At 34.3% G+C, this 26,936-nt stretch overlaps 2 protein-coding genes across 3 annotated transcripts; both read right to left on the bottom strand.

Moving 5' to 3' along the window:
- Positions 1-1,983: 1,983 nt before the first annotated feature.
- On the bottom strand, positions 1,984-10,024 carry LOC144845076 (uncharacterized). Of its 2 annotated transcripts, XM_078702214.1 has the most exons (12): positions 9,449-10,024; positions 7,426-7,738; positions 6,570-6,695; positions 6,356-6,466; positions 6,042-6,152; positions 5,765-5,869; positions 5,242-5,381; positions 4,626-4,748; positions 4,162-4,341; positions 3,956-4,051; positions 3,334-3,571; positions 1,984-2,822 (listed from the first exon to the last, which is right to left on the bottom strand). In XM_078702214.1, the coding sequence occupies exons 1-12, from the start codon at positions 9,563-9,565 to the stop codon at positions 2,608-2,610; spliced, it is 1,875 nt and encodes a 624-aa protein (XP_078558340.1). In that variant the 5' UTR covers positions 9,566-10,024; the 3' UTR covers positions 1,984-2,607. The 2 variants fall into 2 exon arrangements, with proteins under 2 accessions (XP_078558340.1, XP_078558341.1); XM_078702215.1 differs by lacking the exon at positions 5,242-5,381 and having other exon boundaries at positions 4,626-4,744.
- A 593-nt stretch (positions 10,025-10,617) lies between these two features.
- On the bottom strand, positions 10,618-26,726 carry LOC144845060 (uncharacterized). Its single transcript, XM_078702192.1, has 29 exons — positions 26,471-26,726; positions 23,269-25,092; positions 22,987-23,019; positions 22,660-22,756; positions 21,724-21,836; positions 21,081-21,168; positions 20,236-20,277; positions 19,422-19,537; positions 18,900-18,972; positions 18,631-18,684; positions 18,433-18,539; positions 18,142-18,177; positions 17,890-17,965; positions 17,468-17,518; positions 16,974-17,098; positions 16,033-16,558; positions 15,821-15,859; positions 15,511-15,620; positions 15,253-15,420; positions 15,009-15,174; positions 14,525-14,569; positions 13,877-14,263; positions 13,675-13,719; positions 13,413-13,540; positions 13,026-13,144; positions 12,803-12,925; positions 12,305-12,400; positions 11,828-12,053; positions 10,618-11,585 (listed from the first exon to the last, which is right to left on the bottom strand). The coding sequence occupies exons 1-29, from the start codon at positions 26,589-26,591 to the stop codon at positions 11,395-11,397; spliced, it is 5,325 nt and encodes a 1,774-aa protein (XP_078558318.1). The 5' UTR covers positions 26,592-26,726; the 3' UTR covers positions 10,618-11,394.
- Positions 26,727-26,936: the final 210 nt, after the last annotated feature.

The following is a 26,936-nucleotide window of genomic DNA, read 5'->3' as shown; positions in this document are numbered from 1 at the left end:
CTTAATAGAGGTGTCTCCGTAATAGAGATTGGCTGTAATGTTAAAACATATATAACCCTCATTCGTTTCACAGAAAAGTGTCCCCTTAATAGAGGTGTCTCCGTAATAGAGATTGGCTGTAATGTTAAAACATATATAACCCTCATTCGTTTCACAGAAAAGTGTCCCCTTAATAGAGGTGTCCCCGTAATAGAGATTGGCTGTAATGTTAAAACATATATAACCCTCATTCGTTTCACAGAAAAGTGTCCCCTTAATAGAGGTGTCCCCGTAATAGAGATTGGCTGTAATGTTAAAACATATATAACCCTCATTCGTTTCACAGAAAAGTTTCCCCTTAATAGAGGTGTCTCCTGAATAGAGATTGGCTGTAATGTTAAAACATATATAACCCTCATTCGTTTCACAGAAAAGTTTCCCCTTAATAGAGGTGTCTCCTGAATAGAGATTGGCTGTAATTTTAAAACATTATATAACCCTCATTCGTTTCACAGAAAAGTTTCCCCTTAATAGAGGTGTCCCCTTAATAGAGATTGGCTGTAATGTTAAAACATATATAACCCTCATTCGTTTCACAGAAAAGTGTCCCCTTAATAGAGGTGTCCCCGTAATAGAGATTGGCTGTAATGTTAAAACATATATAACCCTCATTCGTTTCACAGAAAAGTTTCCCCTTAATAGAGGTGTCCCCTTAATAGAGATTGGCTGTAATGTTAAAACATATATAACCCTCATTCGTTTCACAGAAAAGTTTCCCCTTAATAGAGGTGTCTCCGTAATAGAGATTGGCTGTAATGTTAAAACATATATAACCCTCATTCGTTTCACAGAAAAGTGTCCCCTTAATAGAGGTGTCCCCGTAATAGAGATTGGCTGTAATGTTAAAACATATATAACCCTCATTCGTTTCACAGAAAAGTTTCCCCTCAATAGAGGTGTCTCCGTAATAGAGATTGGCTGTAATGTTAAAACATATATAACCCTCATTCGTTTCACAGAAAAGTTTCCCCTCAATAGAGGTGTCTCCGTAATAGAGATTGACTGTAATGTTAAAACATATATAACCCTCATTCGTTTCACAGAAAAGTGTCCCCTCAATAGGTGTCCTAAAAAAAGCGGGGTTCAACATTGATATTTTGATTCTTCCAATACCTTTGTCTAACATGCTATTTCGAGACTGTATATTTCATGCAAAATAGTAATGAAAACCTGCAAAACAGATTATCGCATGCATAATATCACGTTTTAAAATCAACGTGGCACGATTTTTAAAATACAGATGCACCTTTATGTTGGAAGATATATGGCAAAGTTCCGTGTTTACTTCTGCATCAATAGCTCACGTTACCTATCATGCAGTCGGTAAATTACGTTCTAGATACACCGCACTATTGTTTTCATTTTGGTATCATATTCATAAAAATGTTTGAACTGCGTGTAGGTATTTGTGCTAACACACTTTTAGTAGATAGATTAATTTTAAATCAATATTTTATATTCCAGTGAACCAAAGAGCTTAATTTTTAAATTACGATTAATTGTACAGTTAAATATAAATTATATTATATTTTAATTAATAGTAAAAAAATAGCAATAGCAGAAAGTAATGTATTTATGAATTTTCAGATACTATCCGGGAAATATTATCATAAACATGATTGTATTCATTTTAAGGTTGTGTTTTACGATGGTTTAAAATTCAATTTTGTAACGTAATATTATGAAAATGATTACAGATGATAATCAAATTGCGGTTCCACAAATATAATTTGTCCATGACGTAATGATTAGCCCAGCCATTATGACAGTAACGATTCAAACTATCTAATGTCATTTTTATTTTATAGAACAACTCGCTTTAAATATATCGATTAAAATGTAATTGTGCTTATTAAAGGTTGGTTCCCACTAGGATGCAACGCAAGGACCTACGGCAGTGATTCGGACCAATCACGACGCGAAGGACCATTAGAACTAGCGCATGTAATTGGTCAACTTGCTCGCATTGCGTCCTAGTGGGAACCAAGCTTCAATCAAACGTTTGGTCGTGTTGTGAATTAAATAAAAACAAAACTTTATTTGATCATGTTTCATTTGTGTGTAATTATGCGCATACAGTAATGTATCATTGATTGTTTGATTTATAGATACTAAATAAAACCACTCATTTTGAGATAAATCCCTATTTTATTGGCGTATCAAAATTTCTGTCTACCGTCAAGAAGACTTCGTCATGAGTAACGCCGCCTGAGTTGCATGACGTCATAGGTGTGGTGTTTCCACAGATTTTAAAAATGCCCGGGTCTCAGCAACTTTATGAACAGTGATACAAATTGCATTTCAGTTCGACATCATCATACTGTATATCTTATGAACTTCATCATTATTCTAATTATCGACATATTGTTCCGGCTTACTCGTCGTCGTCGTCAAATGTCATATCTCTCGTCTTCAGGCGGCAGTCGCCAAAACAGAAACAGTATCATAACCGTCATCAATCTTTCTTCAAATACATCATCTTCTCTATCCTTGATATTTTTGTTCAACATCAACGTTACCAACATATTCACCTTCACGTCGTTATGTCATCATTAACATTGTGTTTAATCAGGATTTCACATAAGATGAATCCAGTACGTTATCTATGTAGTGAATGACTCCATTACGGGCAACTACGTCACTTTCAATAACAGTGACGTCATTTACAAACTTATTTCCATTTATTGATTGTAATAAAACTACATCTTGAGTTTCGGTGTACAGCTCTAGTTCAATGTATTCATCTGGGTCCTCTATCAGAGAACGCGGGAAACAGACGTGACCTAAATGAGTCAATCAATTCAAGAATATTTAGGGCCTAACTCATAATAAAGATTTATGAACTCTCATGCCACTAAAGGTAATACATTTCTACGAAGTTTAAATAATATAAAAGCAAATTAATGTATTATATCGTCCTCAAGCTTAACTGGAAGCTAATGAATTCAGATTAGGCCCTCAACGGACCCACGACAGTCAGCTACAGAGTGCATCGCCTACTCAGACCAGTACACCGGGAGACGGTCACCACTCTTTTCGAATAGTGTACCAACTTTAACGTACACTATATAGGACCAGGACTTTACGTCCCATCCAAAGGACGAGGTAATGAGATTAAAGCATCTTGCCCAAGGAAACAATCAATATGGCACAGTGGCACAAACAAACGAACCATATCCTTATCATTATCCTTATCATTATACCATCACTCTCTCTGAATGTAGTTACAAAAATAAAATGCTGTAAAAAATGTTGTTTAATGTCACCTGGCTACAAAATCAATAGCTCACTTACCTAAGATAATGTGATACATTAAAATCCACCTGATTTGTCTTCTGTCTCCTCGAACTTCCTCTGGTATTGCGTCAATGGCACTATTAGTTGGAACTAGTAATGTCACGGGCGATTCTTCATTGGCGTTGCTTAATATTTGGATAATCCGTGTGAGGTATTGTGCGTACTCGAAAAAGCGAGTGAAGCGTGCATCAGTCAACAAGACCTCCATTATATTTTTGGTTGGAATTGTGAGTATCTATAAAAGAAATATATTTTAGATGTTTGTGCTTGTATATTAATTTATATAAAAATGACATCATAGGGGTTTATAATTCGAATCAGATTTCAATCGTGGTCGAGTATGCTGCGATCACTTAACACGATGCGATGACACGCAGCATGTTCCATTGATGTACACATCATGATAAATGTTATATTATAATAAGGTACAATATTGGTAAGGTAGTATATGGGCCCATTCAAGTTTAGTTATTTACCCAGTTAAGGTGGTTTCTATTCCCACTAGAAGTTAGTGATACTGTGCTCAAGCATGATACACTTGACGCACTTGAGCACAATCATCTCTACATGATCATGCGCAGTCCGTACCTACACTGTTGTCTTTCATGTTTTCTCTTACCTTGTCTATGATCAGTATTGAACTTTGACCTCTGTATTCATCCGAATCGATGACTCGTCCACACACTTTGTCAAGTTGTGACTGAAGTTGTGTTACCTGTAAAACGAATACACATTTCAAATTACTGTCTGGAAAAAGAAATTAAACAAATATACATATCCATCGTCAAAGTCAAGAATAAGGATAAATGCCAATCAATATGATACCTTTTGTAGCGGTGAAGTGGGCGATTTTTCTTTATTGTTTTGCGGCAGAATAATCCTTCCATCTTTGTCAACGATATCCTCTTTTAAAAACCTATTTCCTGACACTGTATGTCGCAATATAAATTCAGACAAATCGCTTTCGTCAGTTTCTTCATTTGATAAATAATCTGTATGAATATCCTGAGAAAAAAATATTTTTTTAGAAGTAATTGTGACATATTACACAAAAAATAACTATGATTACTACAGGCCCAGCAGCTCAATGAGGAAAATCTTGACAATTTTCCATAGAAGATCCCCATTCCCAATTACAAACAGCAATAGGACATTATTGGTTATGTAAGGTTATTTTACCATTTATTCTAGCGAATAAAGAAATAACAGAAGACAGCTATTAAATAGTTGTATTCATCTAAATTATAGAATCAAAACAAAATAGAGTACAGTCTGATATCATTATTTACCGACAAAACGCTATCTATTGGAGCAAAAAATGTAGAAGTGCTCATCATGTTTGCGACGTCGATCTTGCTCCAAAACAACAGATCAGTAAGCTTTGGTCCAATCTTTGCTGGATATTCAGCTGGTAAAATAAAAAAAATACATATAAAAAAACATATTCTACATTAAATGTTGAGCTGTTTATATGCAGGTAAACAACTCCATATTTATGTGCTACTGAAATGTACCCGATTCTCAGTGATGCATCTCCACATGCTACAATATTTGCCTCATCGATACAAATTTGTATCGAAATGGTTCCCGTATCTAAGGTTAGATTAAGGGTTACGATACAGTACTAGAAGGTGAAACAAATGTGATGTTCTATTACCAAATATTCCAATGATACTGGACAAATCTAGCGGATACAGTAGAATCAGGTGGAAATGTAGACTACGTTAGTTTCCTTAATAGGTTACCTGAATAAATATCTTAACTGTGTTATTAGCCTACGCAGGCCTACTTAATTTATTTTATTTTTTTATATTTTGCCTTATCTTGGTAACCGCTTCAGTACAACTCTCAAAAAACATTGAAATATCCATAAAAATATAGTAGGCCTATATGATAGCGTACTGGATGTTCACAGAAGATGCCTGTGTATTCCGGATAACAGTGGCAGTGTATATCGCCCTCTATAGCCGTACAAACTCCTTTATTTTGACATGGGTCACTAAGACATTGATTCGGCAACATAAACATTTGAAAATCAGCGATTACTAAAAAATGTAATGTAAATAATACTGAAAATGATTTTCGAAAAGTTAATATAACAAAATGAACGTCATTTCCGCTGGGTAGTTGTGAGCTTTCGTTTCGTAGACGAACATTAAATCGAACAAATGCAGTCCGGTATAAACTGAACGGTGTACTGTGTATGCTGGGCTTAATACGCAGGCGCAGATTCATCTTTGCATAAATTACGTTTCCTTCGTCTACGAAGGAGTATAATAATACAGGGCCTATTTGGTTTGTCTAAATGCCTGTTCAAAAAGCCACCAGTTTTTGTAACATACTAATTTTATTTAATGTAATGTTTTACCATTACTGATTACATGATACATTATAATATTTCGTATTATTACATTAATATATACAATACCTTCACATAACTGTCCCGTATACGGCAGAGTACATTCACATGAGAAACTCTGACCACTAATGTGACAATGTCCATTGTTACTGCACGGGTTCGGCAAACATGGGTCTATAAACAAAATATGTTAAAATATATTACATAATGCTTAATTAACATAGTAATAAATAAATTAGCATACCATGTGTGAGAACGTGCCTATCGACGCATGTATCTATCATAATAGTGTTTTTGAAGGTTATATCAAAGATAAAGTGAAAGATATACAAATACTTAATATTACTTGCTGTTTCGCAGAATTCACCAAGATATCCTTCTTGGCATTGACATTGAAATGATCCACTTTCAGATAAACATATGGCCTCGTTTTGACAGAGGTTCGGAAGACAAGGATCTGTATAAATTAAATTATAATCAAACATGCGTTTACAAACAAATAAAAGATTCTGTAGTAACCATAATTTGTGTATATTTTTGTTTGTTTTTTTTTTATTTATTAACTCCTGTTACATTTTACAAACTAAGCAACCACTAAAGTACTTTAAAACGATAACAATGTTTGCCGGTAATCTATAGCATATATTTGTATAAACATACCTTTGTGTTCGCAGTGAGTTCCAGTGTATTGTTTGTGACATTTACATGAGTAATTGTTTCCTATCTGGCTGCACATACCACCATGTTTACAAGGGCGAGATGCACAAAAATCTATAAAAGATAACGGTGTTTGTTTAGTGTTTGCATCGTCGTTTGTGCCGCTAAAACGGCACAATCGTGCACGTAGTTTATAATTATTAGCGCTGATACTCACCAATCCGATGGCACGTTTTTCCAATGTATGGCGGTTTACAAAAACACAAGAAATGGCTCACATAATTAAAACAAATGCCATTATTTTTACAAGGATTCGAGTTGCAAACATCTACATACAAGTTATCTAAAAGTAAAACATATGGAGAGGAGTACGAATTTAGACTTATACAATATATCTATAATAGATCGAAGCAATTACATAGGGCTATACAATGTTCTATCGTAGTATGTATAAAGCTCTATCTACACTAGTTGACAAAAAAGTTTGATTTGCCCAAATATGGTAGTAATGACATCATCGTGTTCATATATGGGCATATAGCATGTTTTGTCACATAAATGTTTGATAGTGTAGACAGAGCTTTACATAATGATATTATATTAACATAGTAGCCTAGTATTGATAATACTACGTCTACTGCATCCATGTTTAATGATTAATGTATGTTTGTAAGTTAAAATTTTAAAAAGTAGAAAAAGAAATGAGTGGCCCACTGTTTCTTTTTGCCATGATGTTGAACCGATATCTTCATGTGAACAAACAGATGCAGTATTATTCATTGAGGCAAGCAAATGTTTTGAGCGAAAACAAAATGTATTCAAGTTATTATAATGCTGAATGATTTTTGTAATAAATATTGCGGTTTTGTCCGTTGATCAAAAACATTTACCAGTCTCATCAGCCATACGCGTGATTTTGATATGACATAAAAAATCCCACGCAAAACCTTGACTTATAGTCAAAATTACATTGCGCTTCAATTGTTGGTGACCAATTATAAGCAAAAAAAATACAGAAAGGAAGATGTTATTGCTAAAATTAGTGTATAAAAGCTTAACATGGAAAATCGTACCTTTTCGGGCGGCATGGTTTGTAGCAGGAGAGAGTGAATTCGTTGTAGTTGTAACGTAGCTATATAGCGTATTCGGTTTTTGTGTTGTTTTCCTAATGTGAGTTCGTTTTCCCTTGGGAGAGTGAACACTCTTCTCTGGATTACCGTGTCTTGAAATACTGTTTACCGGCCGATTTCGGATTTTGATGAAATTTCTTTGAACGTTTAATACTTCTTCTGAACTACTGCTACTGCTACCACTATCAATCCGTAATCCATATATCAGTTTATTCGATTGTCTACGGTTAAAATTCTTTTGTCTCCAGAATATTTTCTTGAAAAAAAAGTGCTATATTATTATGTAAATTATTGATTTTTATCGTATTTGTGCTATTGTATAAATTGATTGCATCAGAGAGTTTATACACTATTTCTATCACTATTAAGTTAACTCGTTACTTGTCATGTTCAGTCCTAGTTCACACTCTACCCTCATCGCATGGTTCGCAAAGTTGTATAAGGTCAGCAGAAATGGAACGAGCAAATAGGAACAATAAAATGAATATGAAAGAAAATAAAACTGATAGATTGTCACCAGCGTATGATATTACAGATGAAAAGAAACAGATCTTGGGTTGACTAACTGAATTGGCAGATGCTGGTTGAATCTGTTGGACTTCATCCAAAAAAGGACATATTGCGTGACATTTCGAGTAGCATTAAAAAGAAAAAACAATCATTTGTTTCACAGTGTTCGTTCGTCCATATTATTATACTAGGTTTATTTATTGTGACGTCATATATTATTGCTTATATTGATTAATTGATTAGATTATGAAAAATGTTATATGGGCAGTGAGTCGTGAATATTATTTGACTTGTTGTGTTGCACTGTAGGCGTAACCAATTCGAATTAAGCCCTAATATTAAGCTTATGCTCAGCACTTGTGCGCTTTACGACTGGTATTGCGAAACTATTGATGAGAAAATTCGCTGAATCAACTTAATGGAATTCCCCCATTTTTTTAAAGATAATATCAGACGGGGTTGTCCTTCACCGGTCATGGTAAAATGCATTTAAAATTGAGTTTCTTAATTCCCAGTGGAGTAGCAGGTTGTAATGATTATAGTTTCATTTATTTATTTTATTTTGTCATTATAAGTATCATTGTATTTCTATATTTATTTATACTTTTCGTTGAAAGTTGATTAATAGAGTTGTTATTCAATTTTACTCCAATACAATTTAGTGACAATGGTATCTTTTATAAGCAAATTTGATTATTTTTGGTCGGATAAATAGAAAGGAAATATGACATGGTGGTATTCTCAAGGTCAATAACTATTATTACACGATTTTATCATTAATTTGGTCATTTCCGTCAATATGACAAGTGCAGTTAAATTCTATTCAAATCATTATTAACATTCAATCTTACTTAGCAGCTAGGTATTTATAATTAGGTAAATAAAAAATAAATAAATAAAAATAAAGGCATCTTAGTTGGAAATTGTTTGTGAATAATAGCATGTAATTATTTTTATTTGGATACAGAACACTATGATATCAGTGAAGTGGCATTTGACAACATGCATCCATGAAAAACTTGAAGGGAAATTTGCGAAACATCAAGAAGAATCAAGTTAATCAATTAAAAACCAAAATTGCAATGAAAATCATGATAAACACACAAAAAAAACAACACAATATTCCGGGCACCACTCAATACTACCCATAACCCGGAACAAACCACGTTACAATATTATATACCTTTCTCCTCTTTTTAGTCGCGTGCAAACGCGACTCTACAGCTCACTATGTCGGTCGGTTGGTCGATTGGTCGGTCGGTAAACACTAACACTGCAGCCATGTATATGGCCTTGTTTATTTGTATATTTAAGGATATAAATGAAAATCTATTTTAGTACTTTTCAATTGTGAATAGACCTACATTAACTGAAACATTAACATAACTTAGCGTGTAGCTTAACATTAAATTCGAGAGTGTTCCGAGTGCGATTTAAGGCTAGCTCACACACTTACCCCAGTTTCCGTACTACTTGATCCAATTTCCTGGTCGCCTGCTACAACTAACTTCACAGCAGGTCCTACTATAGCCCACAGACAACTGACCAAAATAAACACTGTCTGCAAATTCATAATCCTAAGTAAGTAAATTCCGGAGAAAAAATGATGAGGCTTAGCCACTGAAGGGTTAGTTGGGTGTCGTCCGGTCTGTATCTCTGTGATCTACGTGTTCGATACAATACATGAAGTAGATTTTCGGACTATCATTGAAGTATAGCGTTTGTATACAGTTGTCAACGTTGCAAAACCACTTCCTTCAGCCTGCGTTAGGAATGCTATAGAATCAACGACTTTATGGAATTTCGGCTGGTATTATCCATTCATCCATAATATTGCTAATAGGTTCCTCAATCCTGAGCCAAAATACATGGTTTAAAATCGTAGCCATGTGATGTGATTTAACCCAAATCATAGGTGTGTGTCCTATATTCGAATCGGATATCAAACCTATCCGCATAACTAATTCGGTAAAGATCGATCTCATAGTAGGCCTAGGAAATATTAACATTGACAATCCAAGGTATGATTTAATGAAATATGCAGAGGGACAATTATCATAGAAATACGCATGACGTTATTGGATATAATTTAGTTTGTGTTTGCTACAATGTGGTTCGCCAACCTTGTAGTTTTATGACAATTGTGAATGTGTTTGCCAAATCGTGGGAAAGGCGTATACAAACAAACAGTGAATTATCGTTATGCTTTATTATAAGATAAAAGTAAGCCAAACGAATACCCCTGAACAAATCCGGTGGTTGATGATAATCTCAGGATTATGGCAGATTTCAAGACACGACAATTTTACTGTAGGCCTAAGTTACGTTACCTGCTATATACTGATTAAAGGGCCTTTCACACCTGTTCCGGCACGGTTCCGGTCCGGCGAATCGAACATCAATGTTTCGTTTTGACGACGCTCCACGCGGCTATGCGCCAATCGATATGCGCGTAGCCGCGTAAAAACGAAACATTGACGTTCGATTGGATTTGCCGGCGCCGGACCGGAACCGTGCCGGAACAGGTGTGAAAGACCCTTTAAGGTACTTTTGGGATTTACAGTACTGTTGACGATGAGAATACATACAATCACATTAAAAACAATAAACACGTATTACAATTTAACAATGTAATCCATTGTTGTTGCATTGTTTATTCTTTTCAATACTATTGTCTATCTATCAAATTGAATCAGTCTAAATAACTGTTATCATTGAGTTATTTTTAGTTCCAATATCACATAACATAAATATGATTAGGGCCTAACTATGATATTAAAAACTATTCAATTTAATAATATGTTCAAGCATTCTGTACATTAACAATTATTTTAATGTGTTTTCACTCTCTCTTTTTATGCAATTACTGGCCTAGGTTCTCGCCCGTAATTAGTAAAGATAAATATTTTGGCTCATATGGCGTTTCGTACGTATAATATAATATACTGTAGTTTTCAGACAAAAATCGAAACGTCTACTGTTGGACTAACATAAAAAAACTACACTTGGGCCAAGTCTATGCAATTACATGAATAGTGTATATAAATAAAGAATGTCTCTTTAATCTCTCTTTAATAATCTTGTCATTTTCTGCATCATTTAAACGTTTTATTTTGGTTATGGTTTTTGTTTTCGTCGTTCACCAATGTTCAATGATGGTATACTTATTTTAGTCCTAATATTTAAAGTTGTGAGTTTGTTATACATTTACTGTGTAAAGAAGACAATACAGTCCAACTTACAAAACTGAGTTGAAATTCTAAACGGCAAATTGAAGGAAAAGGAATATATATATAAAGAATCAGCATTGATGCCAATTATTTATCAATAAATTGTCAAAAAAATTGCTTTCTGTGGATAAATCGGAATGAATCATCATATTTTAAATATCCCAATTTAATTTCAAGGTTCAAGAACTGCATTTATTATATGAATAACACCGTTCGTTGCTGTAATATCACATTCCGTAATTCTTGATCGGTTTACGGCTCCGTAACCGCTACGTACACGTTGAACTAAGACAGTTTCACCAACCGCAGTCATCCTTCTACCTGGGAATAGTGGTGGAACAAATTCGTTGCAACATTGTCTCCCTAAAAATGACAAACAATTTGATATTAATATTCATATTTTAATACTTAAATCTGTCTAAACTATCAAACTTCATGTGACAACAAGATGTGATGTGCCCATATATGGACACTATCACCATATTTGAGCATATCACTACCCTATTTGGAAGCATCACACTTTTTGTCAAACTATTTTGATAGGGTAGACAAAGCTTTAAACAATTTTTTTTTTTTAAGAATAGCAATAATTGTATTTAACTTACTGTTTACAATATGGTAGAGAAGTACTCTTCTTTGCTCATTTCTCGTCATATCTTCTACATTTTTAAACTTCGCGAAGGCATCGTTGGTTGGCGCCAAAAACGTAACATCGTCACGATTCAATATTTCTTTTACGTCATCAAAATTGTTTATTAGGCTGACTGAAGTTGAAAACCGGTCATCGCGAGAGATAGTATCGTATACTTCCAATTGTGGCGCTTGCAATACCTGAATTTAAGAAAATATGTTATTAAACCATTTTACTCTCACATTATAAATTGATTTAAGAATGAGAGCGATTGTGAAGCAATGAAATAGCTATCATCATCGTACATTTTGCATAATAGAAAGCTAAGGTTTTTTGTCTAAACTAGTTTGATAGTGTAGAAAGAGCTTAAGAATGTAAACCTTGAAGTAAACAAAGTTTGGTAGTGTAGAAAGAGCTTTAGAAAATATTTTCGAACATGATTTACACTTACTCTATCTACGGTGTGTAATATACTGCCATCTGTATTATAAGTTGTGTCAACAATTCTTGCGCATGTCTGTTTCATCAACTGGACTGTACTTGAAAGCTAAAATGACATATACCAACAACAATCAAAAGGATGATGACGATATTATTACTTGCGTTGTGGCCAAAACAATAATCTTTCTGGCTGCGATTATAGTATTATTTCATAAGGCCTACATTTTTACTATGATTAGAAATAGTAACACGAATGAAACAAAATAATGGAATATGTAGTGGCGTAACGGCTATGAGCGCTCACTGGCTAAACCCAAGGGACCCGGAGCTTATGGGGGCCCATGAGCTGCAGTGCCCATAGAAAAACAGGAATTAAAATATGTCGAAAAAGGGTAAAAACATCACAGGCCGTGGAGGGCCACTTAGAGTTCCTAAACCAGGGGCCTCAGGCCTCTGCATTACGCCACTTGGAATATGTTAGGTAATCGATTTTGTTTATAAAAATTACCTCAGGTTGCGTGGAATCGTTTGTATGTTTCATAAAATCTTCCGCCGTATAAATTCCACCTTTAATCACAATTTCTGATGACATTTCGTCGATTTTACTACCTGGCGAATGCTCTTGCCATTCCTAAATAACAAACATCATTATAATAATTGTATATGATTTCTGTGCATTACACATTTTTGTTTTATCGTATAAAAAACAAATTGAAAATATTAATATTTACCGGGATCGCTTTTGCCGATGGAACAAGAGTTGTACTATCTGAATTTTTGATTGGTTTTTTGACGGACTTGCTTAAACCAACTCGATCGCTTAAATACCCAGACTCACGATCCACGTTGCCTACACAATTTAAACGCAATATAGTTAGTTATGAATGACATTTTTTTATTCGTTTCCAAATCGATATTACTTATTAGGTATTGTTTCTAACGACGGACGTTCATTACATGAGTTAGCTCAATTTTAATATAAAAAAACACTTAGGTTTTTTTAAATTTATATATATATAATTTTGGTAAAGTATAAGTGTCTTTAAATATCTTTCTAATTATATACACTGTGTAACTATGCAAAGAAAGCTTTATTTTAGTAGAAAATAGTACTATACCATTAACATCTGATGAATTGGCGAGGTTGCTCTCTATCGCTAGAAGACAATCCACACGCGAGTCGATCGGTAGCGATGTAGAACAGCATTCAAATATTTCTTTTGAAGACGATTGTGCTCCAAATTTTCTAAAGTAAAATATACCACATGTGAGTTAAATCACTAAAAGCAGCGTCGTACGATGTTACATTTTATTGCAATGATTAGTGATCGTTTATAATACAATTTATAGTGAAATAGAATGTTTATAATGATTACTTACGTAGGTTTGTTATCTACCGTAAATGTGATATTGCATTTGTATATTCTGAGAAAGAAAGATATAAACAATCAAATATATAGCTAATAGGAATTGGTGAAACATCTAATGTTATTTCTTAATGCTAATTGCGATATAATGTTGTACAATACAGTATAAGACATGGTTGAAGCATTGAAGGTATATGTTTCTTTTAAAATCTTACTTTTGACCGTTGATTTGACTGCTCCGACAGCTACATTCATTTCCTTCAAAATGTTCAGCTGAGAAATTTCCATTTCCTAGAAAGTTAAATCCATTTCCAGTTGAACTTGACGAAACTCCGAAACCAGTCATACCAGTACCAGCACTACCTGTACTAAAGGTCCGAGAACCAGTCATACCAGTACCATTCATACCAGTACTACCTGTACTAAAGGTCCGGGAACCAGAAGTGCTAGAACCAGAAGCACCAAGGCTAGAGAAACCTGTACCTGATACTCCGGCTTCAATGCTAGTAGAATTGTAACTCTGAAAGCAGGAAAGCATGTCACCACCGATTTGAGTACAGCACTGAATGATACGCTGGTCCGTTGACTTCATTTGAAATTCGCTGAAAAAGCGAGAATTTACGAAATGATTTTCCAATTTTTAGGACTTTATGATTTATGAATTGATTAACAGGTAAATATTAAAACAATAATTTTCATTCATTGGATTTTTAAAATTGTCATAACAATATCAGATTTCACTTAGCATATACCTAAGATAAGCTGTTAACGAATTAATGTTATAGCGAATTGTTTTACAGAAGAAAGCCCTGGTTTTTGCATAAATGACTATTTACAACCTAATATTAACAAACGATGCTTACGTCTCTTCCTCTCCGGTTCCAATGGAATATAAACAAGAAAAGACACTGAAAGTAAAATAATAAATATATGATTATATTATCCGCAGTTGACAACACATTATATTATTACCAAATTATATCTTGCAATTAATTCTATACTTAACTTTATGCTTTACTTTTTAAATATCATTTAACAACCATTTTTTAATAATATAGTTTGTTTCAATTGTTTAGTGCTTGGCAACGTCTATAAAGATCAGTGGCCTCAGAGATTAAGGGGCCAAGAGAATTAGCAGTCCAATGCGACTTCCTCCAGCGTTAGGGCACACCTAGGAGTGCTAAACCAGGGGCCATGCGCCCTACGTTACACCACTGATAAACATAATATTAAATCTGTTATAGTAAAACTTACTAACATTATTTAATCATTACTTCTGAAGACGAACCGTCGAGAATTCTCAACTTGTTTCATTTTGAAAACAAATGTAAATCTAAAATCAATTACCTGCTTGAGCCGACTAAACCAATTTTGCATGAACATTGGCTGGACTGAAAAGATCCTCCTGAACTGTTTGTATCGAGAAAATTAAAGCCTGTTCCATTTCTGAATATAAATCCTGCTCCACCAGTTGCAACTCCTGAACTACTTCCAGTACTCCCTGCTCCTCTACCTCCACCAATAGAAATACCAGTGCCAGTGCTGCCTGAACTACTGCCTGTACCTAGGCCAGTACTTCCTGCTCCTCTACCTCCACCAATAGAAATTCCAGTACCAGTGGTGCCTGAACTACTTCCAGTACTTCCCGTACCTGTACCTAGGCCAGTACTCCCTGCTCCCCTACCTCCATTTGTAGAAATGACAGTGGTATTGCCTGAACTGATTCTTGTGCCATCAGTCCCTGTATCACTACCCGACCCTGACGAGATAAAAAGTTGTCAAAAATGTAGTCTACTATAATGATATACTACTCTTTATATAGAAAAGTAAAACGTTAAGTTATACGTACAACTCTTAAATGATGAAAAACAGTTGATTTTGTCCTGTAAACTTGATAAGATGTATTGTGGGCCACAACATTGTTGTATTCCTGGCGAAGAGGTTTCTTTTGAAAAGTATCTGTAAATTGGAAATTTAAATAACTGAAAATAATTCTAAACGAAGTGTTATTGATTACTTATAGTATGAATTTGAGACAACTAACTGGGCATAATTTTTTAGAAGTAGTATCTCATTAAAAGCAATGGTAATATGTTCATGTTTTAGATGTTTTATATGGAGGCAGTAGTAGAAAATAGCTAATTAAATAGTTTACATACCGATCACTTCCTTCCTCCTCTAATTCACATTTGTAGTATCTAAAATTAAAAGATAAAAGACAATTGTTATATGTTGTGCATGTATTACGTTTTTAAACCGTTTCTGCACTGGTGAAGGTAAATTTTAACTTTGACCGTATCTAAAGATTTTGTATTATTTGATAATTATGTTTTTTTTTCTAATCGTGATAAAAATGATATGAACAGCTTACATATTATTGTATGAACATTGGCATCTAAATCCATTTTCAAATCCACTATTCCCGGATACTATGTTAGTTCCTGATCCACCGACACCAAATGTTCCTGATGCACCACTGGATCCTGAAACTCCACTACCACCTGCTGCATTTCCTCCTGATCCCGTGGAACTCCCTGAAGCAGACACAATTCCAGACGAAATACCTCCAGTAACTACACCCGTCCCTGACATTCCCGTTATCATTGAACTGCCAGAAGTTCCTGACGACGAGCTTGATGTTCTACTTCCTGGTCCAGATGAAGAACCACTTCCAGATGCACCTGATCCAGATGAAGAACCACTTCCAGATGCACCTGATCCAGATGAATTACCTGATCCAGATACGCCACTTGTTCCTGATGGAGATCCACCTCCTGTTTCTGACATAGATCCAGTTTCTGATGAATTACTGGATCCACTCGGTCTACTACTACCAGTTCCAGCAGTGTAAATCTCATTCGGATCTACATCGACAATATCGAATGTGTTTGGTGATCCTATGAAAGGTTAAAGTTGTTAAGCAAATCGATCATTAGGTTTCTGTGGTTACCTGACTATCATTACTTATAATAACATTTGTTGTGTTTACATTGGTATATTATAATATACAATATAACCCATCCTTTGGGACACCAATTTTAAGAAGGAACATTCCTGTGAAAGGAGAGGACAATGTTAAACAGTAAAGATGAACCCCATCCAGTGGAGGAATCGAGGAATCTATGAAGGAGACACTTTAATGTTGGGTTCCGAAGATGTTCTGCTGTACTTTCGTTTACAATATCAACAAAATACCTATCTATAGTTTTAAAACCTTAACAATCATATTACTGTTGATTTTTGAAATAATGTTAATAATTATAATATTGTTATATATTTCGTTGCAATAATCAAAATACCATTAATTAATACCTGAAGGAGTAAAATCTTCCTTTTCCGCCAAGCATTTGACTCGATTATTAACCCCTTGTTCCGTATAATCTATAGTGCTGCAACACAACAAGATATCGCTCGATGCTGATGTTTTGGTAAAATTACTAAAAAAAAGGTTAAAAGTGAAATATAATAAATATAAAGTGAAATATAATACATGCCATTATAATTACGTGTTCGTCAATACATTGTTTAATTAGTGTATCAACGACATGTTATACGTTTGTGCTAACATTAACGTTTCCATTTTACTTGCTTTTGATTGCGACGGATAATTCGGCAAAATGCGACATATCATGATGTTTTTGTTTTCATTCCTAAACGAGAATTAAACCGGAATTCTTGTTTTGACTTAATCTAAATACATATTATGAATTAAATCATTATGATTTGACGAATTATAGCAACTTATTTTGAAAGCAGATGTATGACTCATTATCACCGTTGTTGTACCCAAGGTTAATCAAACTTACTATTTAGACGTTCCAAAATCACTCTGAAAAACACATTCGTAGTAAGTCTCCCTAGAAATAAATAGGAAGAATATATAGTTTATATAGGTCTATTTATTCTTTATTCTCAAACACAATATAAGACGTTTTCATCTTGAATGGAAAACCCAGTACAACATAATGAAAGATCATAGTTTGGAACTGCCTGATATTACAGAAATATTGATCCGAAATAAAAGAAAATCTAGATCACTTAAAGTTGACAATAATTGCGTACTATTTTTGGAAAGCGTATTCACCAAATGGCTTGATGCTGAATTTAAATAAATCTACTATTACTATCTACTATTTAATTTTTATAGCTTTATACTGTTATTGCGAGAATTGTGGGTAGAACTAAAACTAAAAATAACTGTACCAATAATGATGAAAGAGTTTCTTACCCATTAAGAAGCTGCTTTGGCGTGCAGTCACAAACGTATTGATCGATAAAATTGTTTGGAGACTGTGGAGTATCACCTATGGAATAATGTGTTGGTGATGTATATATTTATTATACAATTATAATAATTATTCTTATTTATGTTTTCATATAATGCTTAGTCTTGCAGTGCATTTGAATCATTTAATAGTGTATAGTAAATGATCAATTCGTTGTCAAAGAAACTTTTGCCATTACTAACGATGTCACTTACCACGATTGCCAGTTGAAACCAGGGAGTCTTCATAATCTGAAACAACAAATACAGCAAAATTATTACAGAAAACCGGGACTGCAACAAAGTTAGTAAATAGGTATATTGGACATACAAATTTCGTCTGTGACATAAAAACAACATAATACTGTATTTAGCCTACTTATACTTGTTCCTACTGATAGAACCAACTGGAAAATTGCCACTGCAGCTTTATGGGCCACGAGGCCCGAAGAGGTTAGGTACTTATTCCTACTAACATTGATTACTAAAACATGAGCGATGTTTTACCTGTCTCATTTTGCACCTTTCTCAGGCATTCTACGGATTCTTTGAAGTTCTTCTCATGACTACAGCAAACTTGCACTCCTGAATCTCGTGTTGTAACATCGAATTCTCTAAAGAAAAGAAATAAAAATGTTTCCAATTATGATTCAGAACATAATACAGAAAGATTTAATGTTTAGTTGCATTTATAAATAAACTTACAAAAGATCTTTCCCGTCATGCTTGAATTCGCCTTTAAAACTACACTTGTAAAATCTGTAAATAACAAGGTTTTAATAATCAAAATATAAATAAATATAATAATATAAAACTATAAAACTATTATTAATGTTCCTATTCTAACTGTATTAATACTATAATTTTTTTAAACATTCTATCCTTTACCAGTACTGCTTTACGACTATAAAGTATCAGATTTAGGATGAAAAATAAATATTGTAAACGTATTAAAAAGTCATTTAAAAACTTACATTTGGTCTTGTCGGTAGTCGTAGGAACAACCACATGCATACGGTGAATTTGTAGGTAGTTCTTGTATTTCACCTATACACAGAATTAAAAGAGTGTACGCATTACCAACGTCATCGTATGACAATCAAAAGGAAATCAGGGAGCTTACAATATATCACGGGTCGATCAGTGTCTTTGAGCCACTTTATATTGATATATTAAAGAAATATGATAGGCGAAAAAGTCAGAAAATGGCATTGGAAATGGATTGCACATGTGTTACGAATGGATAGCTACTGTATGAGGCTGGGGGAGGTAAGTAGGCCTAGTAGGTCACTATGGACATCGTACTTTGCTTTGATTTGGCTTGGCGATTGAAATGTCAGATTAATGTTTTGTCTACACTATCAAACTGTATGTGACAACAAAATGTGATGTGCCCATATATGGACATGATGATATCATATTACTCCATATTTGGGCACATCATACTTTTTTGTCAAACTAGTGTAGACAGAGCTTAAGCCTAAATAACAACAAACCTGCTTGTGGGTCTTCATTCTTTAAGCACTGCAATGTTTCTGCATAGTTGTATTTTCCTTCGCTTGGGTTACAGCAGTCAATGATGACTGTGTTTTCAGAAGTTACCGAGTACTCCCTTTAAATAAATACATTACGGTAAAGAAAAAAGAAAAATGAAAACTCAAAAAAGAAAAAATGTTATTTCTATGTAAAATAGTTTAAAATGAAATATATGATAATGATAACCATAAGGAAATTATATATGTTATAACGGTGCTTGGAAACGAAACAAAATGGTTAACGATGTCGTGTTAACTTTTGTTTTTCTTTTTAAACCTTCAGGCCTACCTCTTTAAATTAATGAAAAAGGAGGTCATATGGAATATAAAGTGAATTTACAAAATTTAAAATTGTATAGGCCTAACACTGATGAAGTTGATCAAATTGTAATTTACATTAGAAAATAACAAAAATGTGATAATAATGAAAATAATAGGAAGATGTTATAGTGCTGACGTGACTATGATGATTTTAATGTGGAATAAAAGTGATGTTTACGCCCCAAAAGAGGAAAAAACATTACAGTATTTTAAACAAAAAGCTAACTCTTTAATATTATAATGTTAATATTACATTAAAACTAGCAGCACACTCTGACATGAAGGTGCGTTCACTTAGACTATAATGTTTAGATATACAAATTACAATGAGATATTTGGCTTACAATACAATACCACATTATAGGGGTAAAATAAATACAATAAATTAAAAAGTTATAATTTCTTAATAAAATATTCAATAACTGACATAATTTACCCTACGATTTGTACTTACGTGGAATCTGTTCCAAGAGACGTGAAATCGCATTTAAAGGATCTATAAAAAATAATTGTAAAGCCCTATTTCAAAAAATGTCAAATCCCGGACGTGAACCCAACATTTTTCTTTGGCTTTATATCAGAGATGGACACAATTATTATTTGTACCTTAAATAAAGTATATGATTGTTGAGATTAAAAATTATTGCTGGTTTGTATTATTAGCTGATTCGAAAAAGGAATTATCTAAATGTAAACTGTTTGGTGTCGAGATTGTTGAGTAGCTTTTGTGTATTATGTGGGATGTTTATGCTATGGATATGAAGTCCAAAATAAAGAGAAATTAATGAATTATCATCACTATAAATTATTATACAAATTCCGATGAATTGCATATTCCAAAAGTGTACGTGCCATCAGACATTGGAAATATTAAGATAAATTTAAGCCAGTCATTCTTTTGGTTGGGTGCAAATCGATAGAAAAGGCCGTATAGTTAGCCACAATGATTGGGGTAAATTTGAGGAAATGAAAAGCCAATGCATTGTCAATCACACGCAAAGTAACAATTTCAAAGCGTTGATGTTATTTTCGACTGACCGTATTTTGTTTTAGTGAGCACGGGCCATGTGGTGTGTGAATCAACTGGCCATCAGTGACCATCAGTATAAAGATATTATGTACGGATATTTGTATCACCACCTAACAGTAAAAACAGGTCTACATATTTTTAATACGGGGCATATTTTTTCGAATGGAAAATAAAATCTTCAAACGTTAAAATTAAAGCAAAAAAATATAGTATGATTGTTTATATGCCTTCATTGTTTTACCATTTCAATGTATGCATTAGAAACTTACACGATGCCGCCTTTAATCTGTCCTGAACAAGTACATGTAAACGGAGTGTCGTTTTGAATAATTACAGGAGCCAGAGACGGAGTAGTAACTGTAAATACATAATACATGTTTTAGGTTAAAATTAAATTCATTTTCTGTTAAGACAGTCAAATAAATGACCTACACACACAAAACAAAAAAGAAACAGTAAAATAACGAAACCAGGAACTTCCCGAAAACAATTAACATACTATGTTCCATCATGAACATCTGGAAATTCCAACATAACAATACAGATGTTATAAGCCTACTTCTCATAATGCAGGATATCATGAGAAAATATGTTTTATCCATTGTATTACTTTACCAAAGGTTGCCTTACCGCAAGACAGTTAGCTTCTGTTTAAATTATTATTTATAGTTTAATAATATCCGATGGGTAACATAACCATAATCCTCTATTTCCTACCAAAAATCCAGGAAAAATAACCATCGATTTTGAAAGCAAAACAAACTTAAAAACGCATATGTATTTTTCCCTTTCGATGAATAATGAAAGACATTTATGTTATTGTATTGAGTGCAAAAAAACATGTAAAAACATGTAAAAACATAGTTGCACACGTTCCAGTTGTTTACAAGTTGTAGGTTAATCCAATCCTACCTGGAATAGGATCGTTTCTATCTTGAAGACATCGTAAGCGGGCAATTGCAGGAAATGATTCTTCTTCGCAACAAAATGCAATATCAGGATTTGATGACTCAGCTTTGAATACACTAAAATAAGAATTAAATATTTACTGCACAACATGTTCATGTTAAAGTTTGGTTCCTACTTGGACAAAACGCAAAGGACGTAATTGTAAAGCAAATGAGTTGACCAATCGCAAGCAACGGATCACCTGAACTGTCGCTTGCGATTGGTCAAATCACTTGCGTTACGAAAGGCTCAAGCAACTAAAATTCATCGGAGCAGAAAAGTTGAGGATGAAAGTATGAATACGCATGCGTATAAACTGATATAAACTTTCTATATATATGAACAAATTCTCATAGTTGAAAACAGGCCTTAAGATCTGTCTACACTATCAGACTAGTTTGTGATGTGCCCAAATATGGTAGTGATATGTTGAAATATTGTAGTGCTATGACATCATCATGTCCATATGGGCACATCACATTTCTGTCACATAACGTTTAATAGTGTAGATAGAGCTTAAGCCGTATAACAAATAAATGAATATCCAATGAAATCATGCCATGAATACGAAATACAATTAGGCCTAATTACAATATTCCCAATTTAAAATATTAGCAATAGAACAATTAATTTGTTTAAATTCGATTCTTTGGCAGGATCCATAATAAATATAAAAAAAAGCGGATTCACACCAATACAATTAGCCAATGAACTGAACATATATAATTCAATTATAGATGATATGTGGGTGTGAATGTCACTTAGGTTTTGCATTCCGGAAACCTGATAAAATCAACATGTAAGATTTTTATCATCCCTAATTTGCATCGGCGTTTAAAACTGTGTTCATGTAATTACTATTTCCTATATATCATGTTTAAATAAAGAAGTTACACATACGTATTTGCTTCAGTTTCATTACTAAAGTATTCACAAATCAGTGTTAGTCGGTCAATGTTACCATAACATTCGCATGTAGTAACGGTTTGCTGCATCACTAAAACAAAATAAAAATTCAATATTTTTCAATTGTTCTGATATGTAATTAAAAACGTTGGCATTGTGACATAGAAACGTGTTTGCATTGTTAAATAGTACATCAAAGCTGGATGACAGTAATAAACTGATTAATTATTATTAATTATTAATGACTTGGCTAATGTCATAACTATTGTTTTCTAAAAACATTCTTTAAAAGTTAAGTACAGAAAATGTAATATGGCTCACCTTGCGGACTTCGAGAAGGCTTACTATTCACAGCTTAACAAAGAAAACATTACATATGTGTAAGTACGCAATAGTAATTTAAAAATGATTTATGTTGGAATAACAATCATGGGAATCTTCCAAATCACAAAAAACTTCTGATAAAAGTCTCTCTAATAAAAGACACTTATACAATTTGGAAAAATATTTATATAAATACACGAATATCTTCAAAATGATTATTCAGAATGAAATTAAGGAGTTATAATTTAAAGGAAGAGAATGTTTTATTTAATACAGTACCTATTTCGACTATGGTTGGTCCTTCATTTTGAGTGGTCTTTACAGGTAACGTAGATCTAATTTCAGGTGTACTTGCGATTATTTCTACCGTTTGTGTTGTTGGTTCGAGAACAATTGCTGGACTTTTCGTTTTAATTTCTGCTAACGGTGTAGGATTTACAACATCTGTTTGTTCTTCACTGTTGTCGCCAGAATCCGCATTATCACCTTCAACAACTGGTTGTGCACCACCTACATTTGCTGCAGTCTGCTGCGTGTCTTCTGCACTACTGTCACCACCAGCTGCTACGTCAGCAGCAACAACTGGTTGTGCACCACCTACATTTGCTGCAGTCTGCTGCGTGTCTTCTGCACTACTGTCACCACCAGCTGCAACATCAGCAGCAACAACTGGTTGTGCACCACCTACATTTGCTGCAGTCTGCTGCGTGTCTTCTGCACTACTGTCACCACCAGTTGCAACGTCAGCAGCAACAACTGGTTGTGCACCACCTACATTTGCTGCAGTCTGCTGCGTGTCTTCTGCACTACTGTCACCACCAGCTGCAACATCAGCAGCAACAACTGGTTGTGCACCACCTACATTTGCTGCAGTCTGTTGCGTTTCTTCTGCACTACTGTCACCACCAGCTGCAACATCAGCAGAAACAACTGGTTGTGCACCACCTACATTTGCTACAGTCTGCTGCGTGTCTTCTGCACTACTGTCACCACCAGCTGCAACATCAGCAGAAACAACTGGTTGTGCACCACCTACATTTGTTGCAGTCTGCTGCGTGTCTTCTGCACTACTGTCACCACCAGCTGCAACGTCAGCAGCAACAACTGGTTGTGCACCACCTACATTTGCTTCAGTCTGCTGCGTGTCTTCTGCACTACTGTCACCACCAGCTGCAACCTCAGCAGCAACAACTGGTTGTGCACCACCTACATTTGCCACAGTCTGCTGCGTTTCTTCTGCACTACTGTCACCACCAGCTGCAACGTCAGCAGCAACAACGGGTTGTGCACCACCTACATTTGCTGCAGTCTGCTGCGTGTCTTCTGCACTACTGTCACCACCAGCTGCAACATCAGCAGAAACAACTGGTTGTGCACCATCTACATTTGCCGCAGTCTGTTGCGTTTCTTCTGCACTACTGTCACCACCAGCTGCAACATCAGCAGAAACAACTGGTTGTGCACCACCTACATTTGCTGCAGTCTGCTGCGTGTCTTCTGCACTACTGTCACCACCAGCTGCAACGTCAGCAGCAACAACGGGTTGTGCACCACCTACATTTGCTGCAGTCTGTTGCGTTTCTTCTGCACTACTGTCACCACCAGCTGCAACGTCAGCAGCAACAACTGGTTGTGCACCACCTACATTTGCTGCAGTCTGCTGCGTGTCTTCTGCACTACTGTCACCACCAGCTGCAACGTCAGCAGCAACAACTGGTTGTGCACCACCTACATTTGCTGCAGTCTGCTGCGTGTCTTCTGCACTACTGTCACCACCAGCTGCAACATCAGCATTATTCCCCTGAACTGTCTCAGCAGCATTTATTATTCTTTCATTAGTTACAATCACGCCCATGCTAAATTGACTGGAAAACTGCTCTATTTCTTCTTCACTGCTGTCGTCGTCCCCTCCTCCTCTATTCACCTGTTGTTGTTGTTGTCGTTGTTGTTGTTGTTGTTGTTGTTGTTGTCGTCGTCGTTGTTTTTGTTGTTGCTGAAAATTCTGAGACTTTTGATTCGTTTGTCTCTCATTTGAGCCACGATATCTAGCCGGTGAATTCAAATTTTGTCTTTTTCTATAAGATGAGGGATTATTCCTTTGACCTGTAAAAGAAACAAATACATATTTTAAGAAAAGTTTTTATATCACGTAGATTACACTAGTGTATACGGGAAAAACTGTGCATTTTACCAATTGCAGACAATGTTTCTAGCCTTAGGTTATTCTACAAAGTATAGGCGTGAATTTAAAAAAAAACTTTAAAATCCAATTAAGATTTAAATGTACTATTATAATTACACGCCTGAAATAAAATATTAAGGGCGAAAAATTGCTGTCTTAAAAAGAAACCATACACAAATAACTTCGTATTTTTGTTTTTGTAATATACAACCTTTCATTATAAACTTTTGCGTGAAAACGTTAATCCTTTAATTGAGTCATTATATGGTCGGACGCTTTCGATTTTACGATTAAAAAAAGAAATTAGGACATAATTCCTCATCCTAATTCCTCTCACGTAAGAGACATCCACCGTTCGTGTGCGTGACGTGGGGACGGGGTTATTATGGGCGTCACGTCGGTTAAGGATCGACACAGTGGTGGGTTCCAATCCTGTGCATGTGTACTTTTAGGTGTATTTAACCAGAGAAACAACGACGCTAATCGAAAGTGATCTTATCTGCTAATTAACAAACAGCAAATATATGCTCCATAACTCAAAAAATACATTGTAGATGGAGAAGTATTCTATATATTAAGATAAGATAACTTTATTTCGTCCACAAAACAAGTGGAAATAATAGTGCTTGTCTCATACAAAGATAAAACATAACGGAAAAACATCAACAATTCTATCCTAAATGATGCGAATTTGACCTAAAATCACAGTTGTTTTGTTTCAATTTTTGGAATAAATAATGAACAGGTGTATTATTGTTTACATCGTTATTTGACCAATTGCGTTGAATCATGATTTATTATTTATAAAACGGAAACAGAATTATATTTATTATTAAATATCAAATTGTTTTACTAATCCCTTTCGCGTCAGTTTGAGACCTCCAACTATGACCCTAATTAGGTTCATGATAAAGATAATAATTCATTTTTAGTTATGAGATATGAATTTCATAGGAGCAACTTTAATAACCATCTAATGAATATTGATGGAATAGATGTGAGTGGTGATGACCATGATTGTAATTCTACAGTATGTTAAGAAGTATAAAAGACTGATTTTTAATAGTGGTATAACAACAAAATATGTTTATAGCATTGATGATAATTAATTATTGTTATTAATTTAATTATTACGATCCATAAACAATGGATTTTTAAATCACAATTGGTTAACTTAACAACATATACCGCTAACAATATTTTAATAATGTTCAACATTTTTCCAGTTGTACGGTAAGACAACAACGAAGTAGTTAACACAATTATTAATTTGATAATACAATTAGAATTATGTCTTACCTCCAGCCCTTCTTATTGCACTGTCTTCTTCGCTATCATCATCGTCATCTCTACGATTTCTAGTAGGAGTAGCAAAAATGAGCGGTAACGCTAATAATATAATATAAAACAAAGCTCTCATTATTAGTCTTCCAAAGGCAGCCTTTGTATTAAGTATGCTATATTCGATTCAACTACTATCGTTCAACAAAATGTTTAGACTCTGGGTAAGATAAAGTAGTACGAAGTTTATATTGGCGTTGTTTACAAAATGTTCCTCTATTAAATCTCACTTATATATAAGAGATTTATGAAATATTGACGTATGAATATTTAAATAATTTCGAGGAAATTATGGAATTGACGTTTATAGATTTAGCATTGACTTAAAGGTCAATACAGTAATCTGACAAAAATCATTTTTGGGGTGATTTTTTTTCTTGCTGATTATTGCCAAGGCTGCGACTGTGCGCAAACGGAAACGACG

The sequence above is a fragment of the Antedon bifida genome, chromosome 6 (genome assembly GCF_963402885.1).
Source record: "Antedon bifida chromosome 6, ecAntBifi1.1, whole genome shotgun sequence".
Lineage (NCBI taxonomy): Eukaryota > Metazoa > Echinodermata > Crinoidea > Comatulida > Antedonidae > Antedon > Antedon bifida.
This window is presented reverse-complemented; position numbering and strand designations above follow the sequence as displayed.

Excerpts from the sequence above, each read along its gene's own strand:
- LOC144845076 (XM_078702214.1), bottom strand. The coding sequence starts at position 9,565 with ATGAATTTGCAGACAGTGTTTATTTTGGTCAGTTGTCTGTGGGCTATA. Across the intron at positions 4,342-4,625 it reads CAATAGATAGCGTTTTGTCG|GATATTCATACAGATTATTT; the intron begins GTAAATAATGAT and ends TTTTTTTCTCAG. Across the intron at positions 4,052-4,161 it reads CCACTTCACCGCTACAAAAG|GTAACACAACTTCAGTCACA; the intron begins GTATCATATTGA and ends TTCGTTTTACAG.
- LOC144845060 (XM_078702192.1), bottom strand. The coding sequence starts at position 26,591 with ATGAGAGCTTTGTTTTATATTATATTATTAGCGTTACCGCTCATTTTT. Across the intron at positions 20,278-21,080 it reads CAGATTAAAGGCGGCATCGT|ATCCTTTAAATGCGATTTCA; the intron begins GTAAGTTTCTAA and ends TATTTTTTATAG. Across the intron at positions 14,264-14,524 it reads GGAACCGGAGAGGAAGAGAC|CGAATTTCAAATGAAGTCAA; the intron begins GTAAGCATCGTT and ends TCGCTTTTTCAG.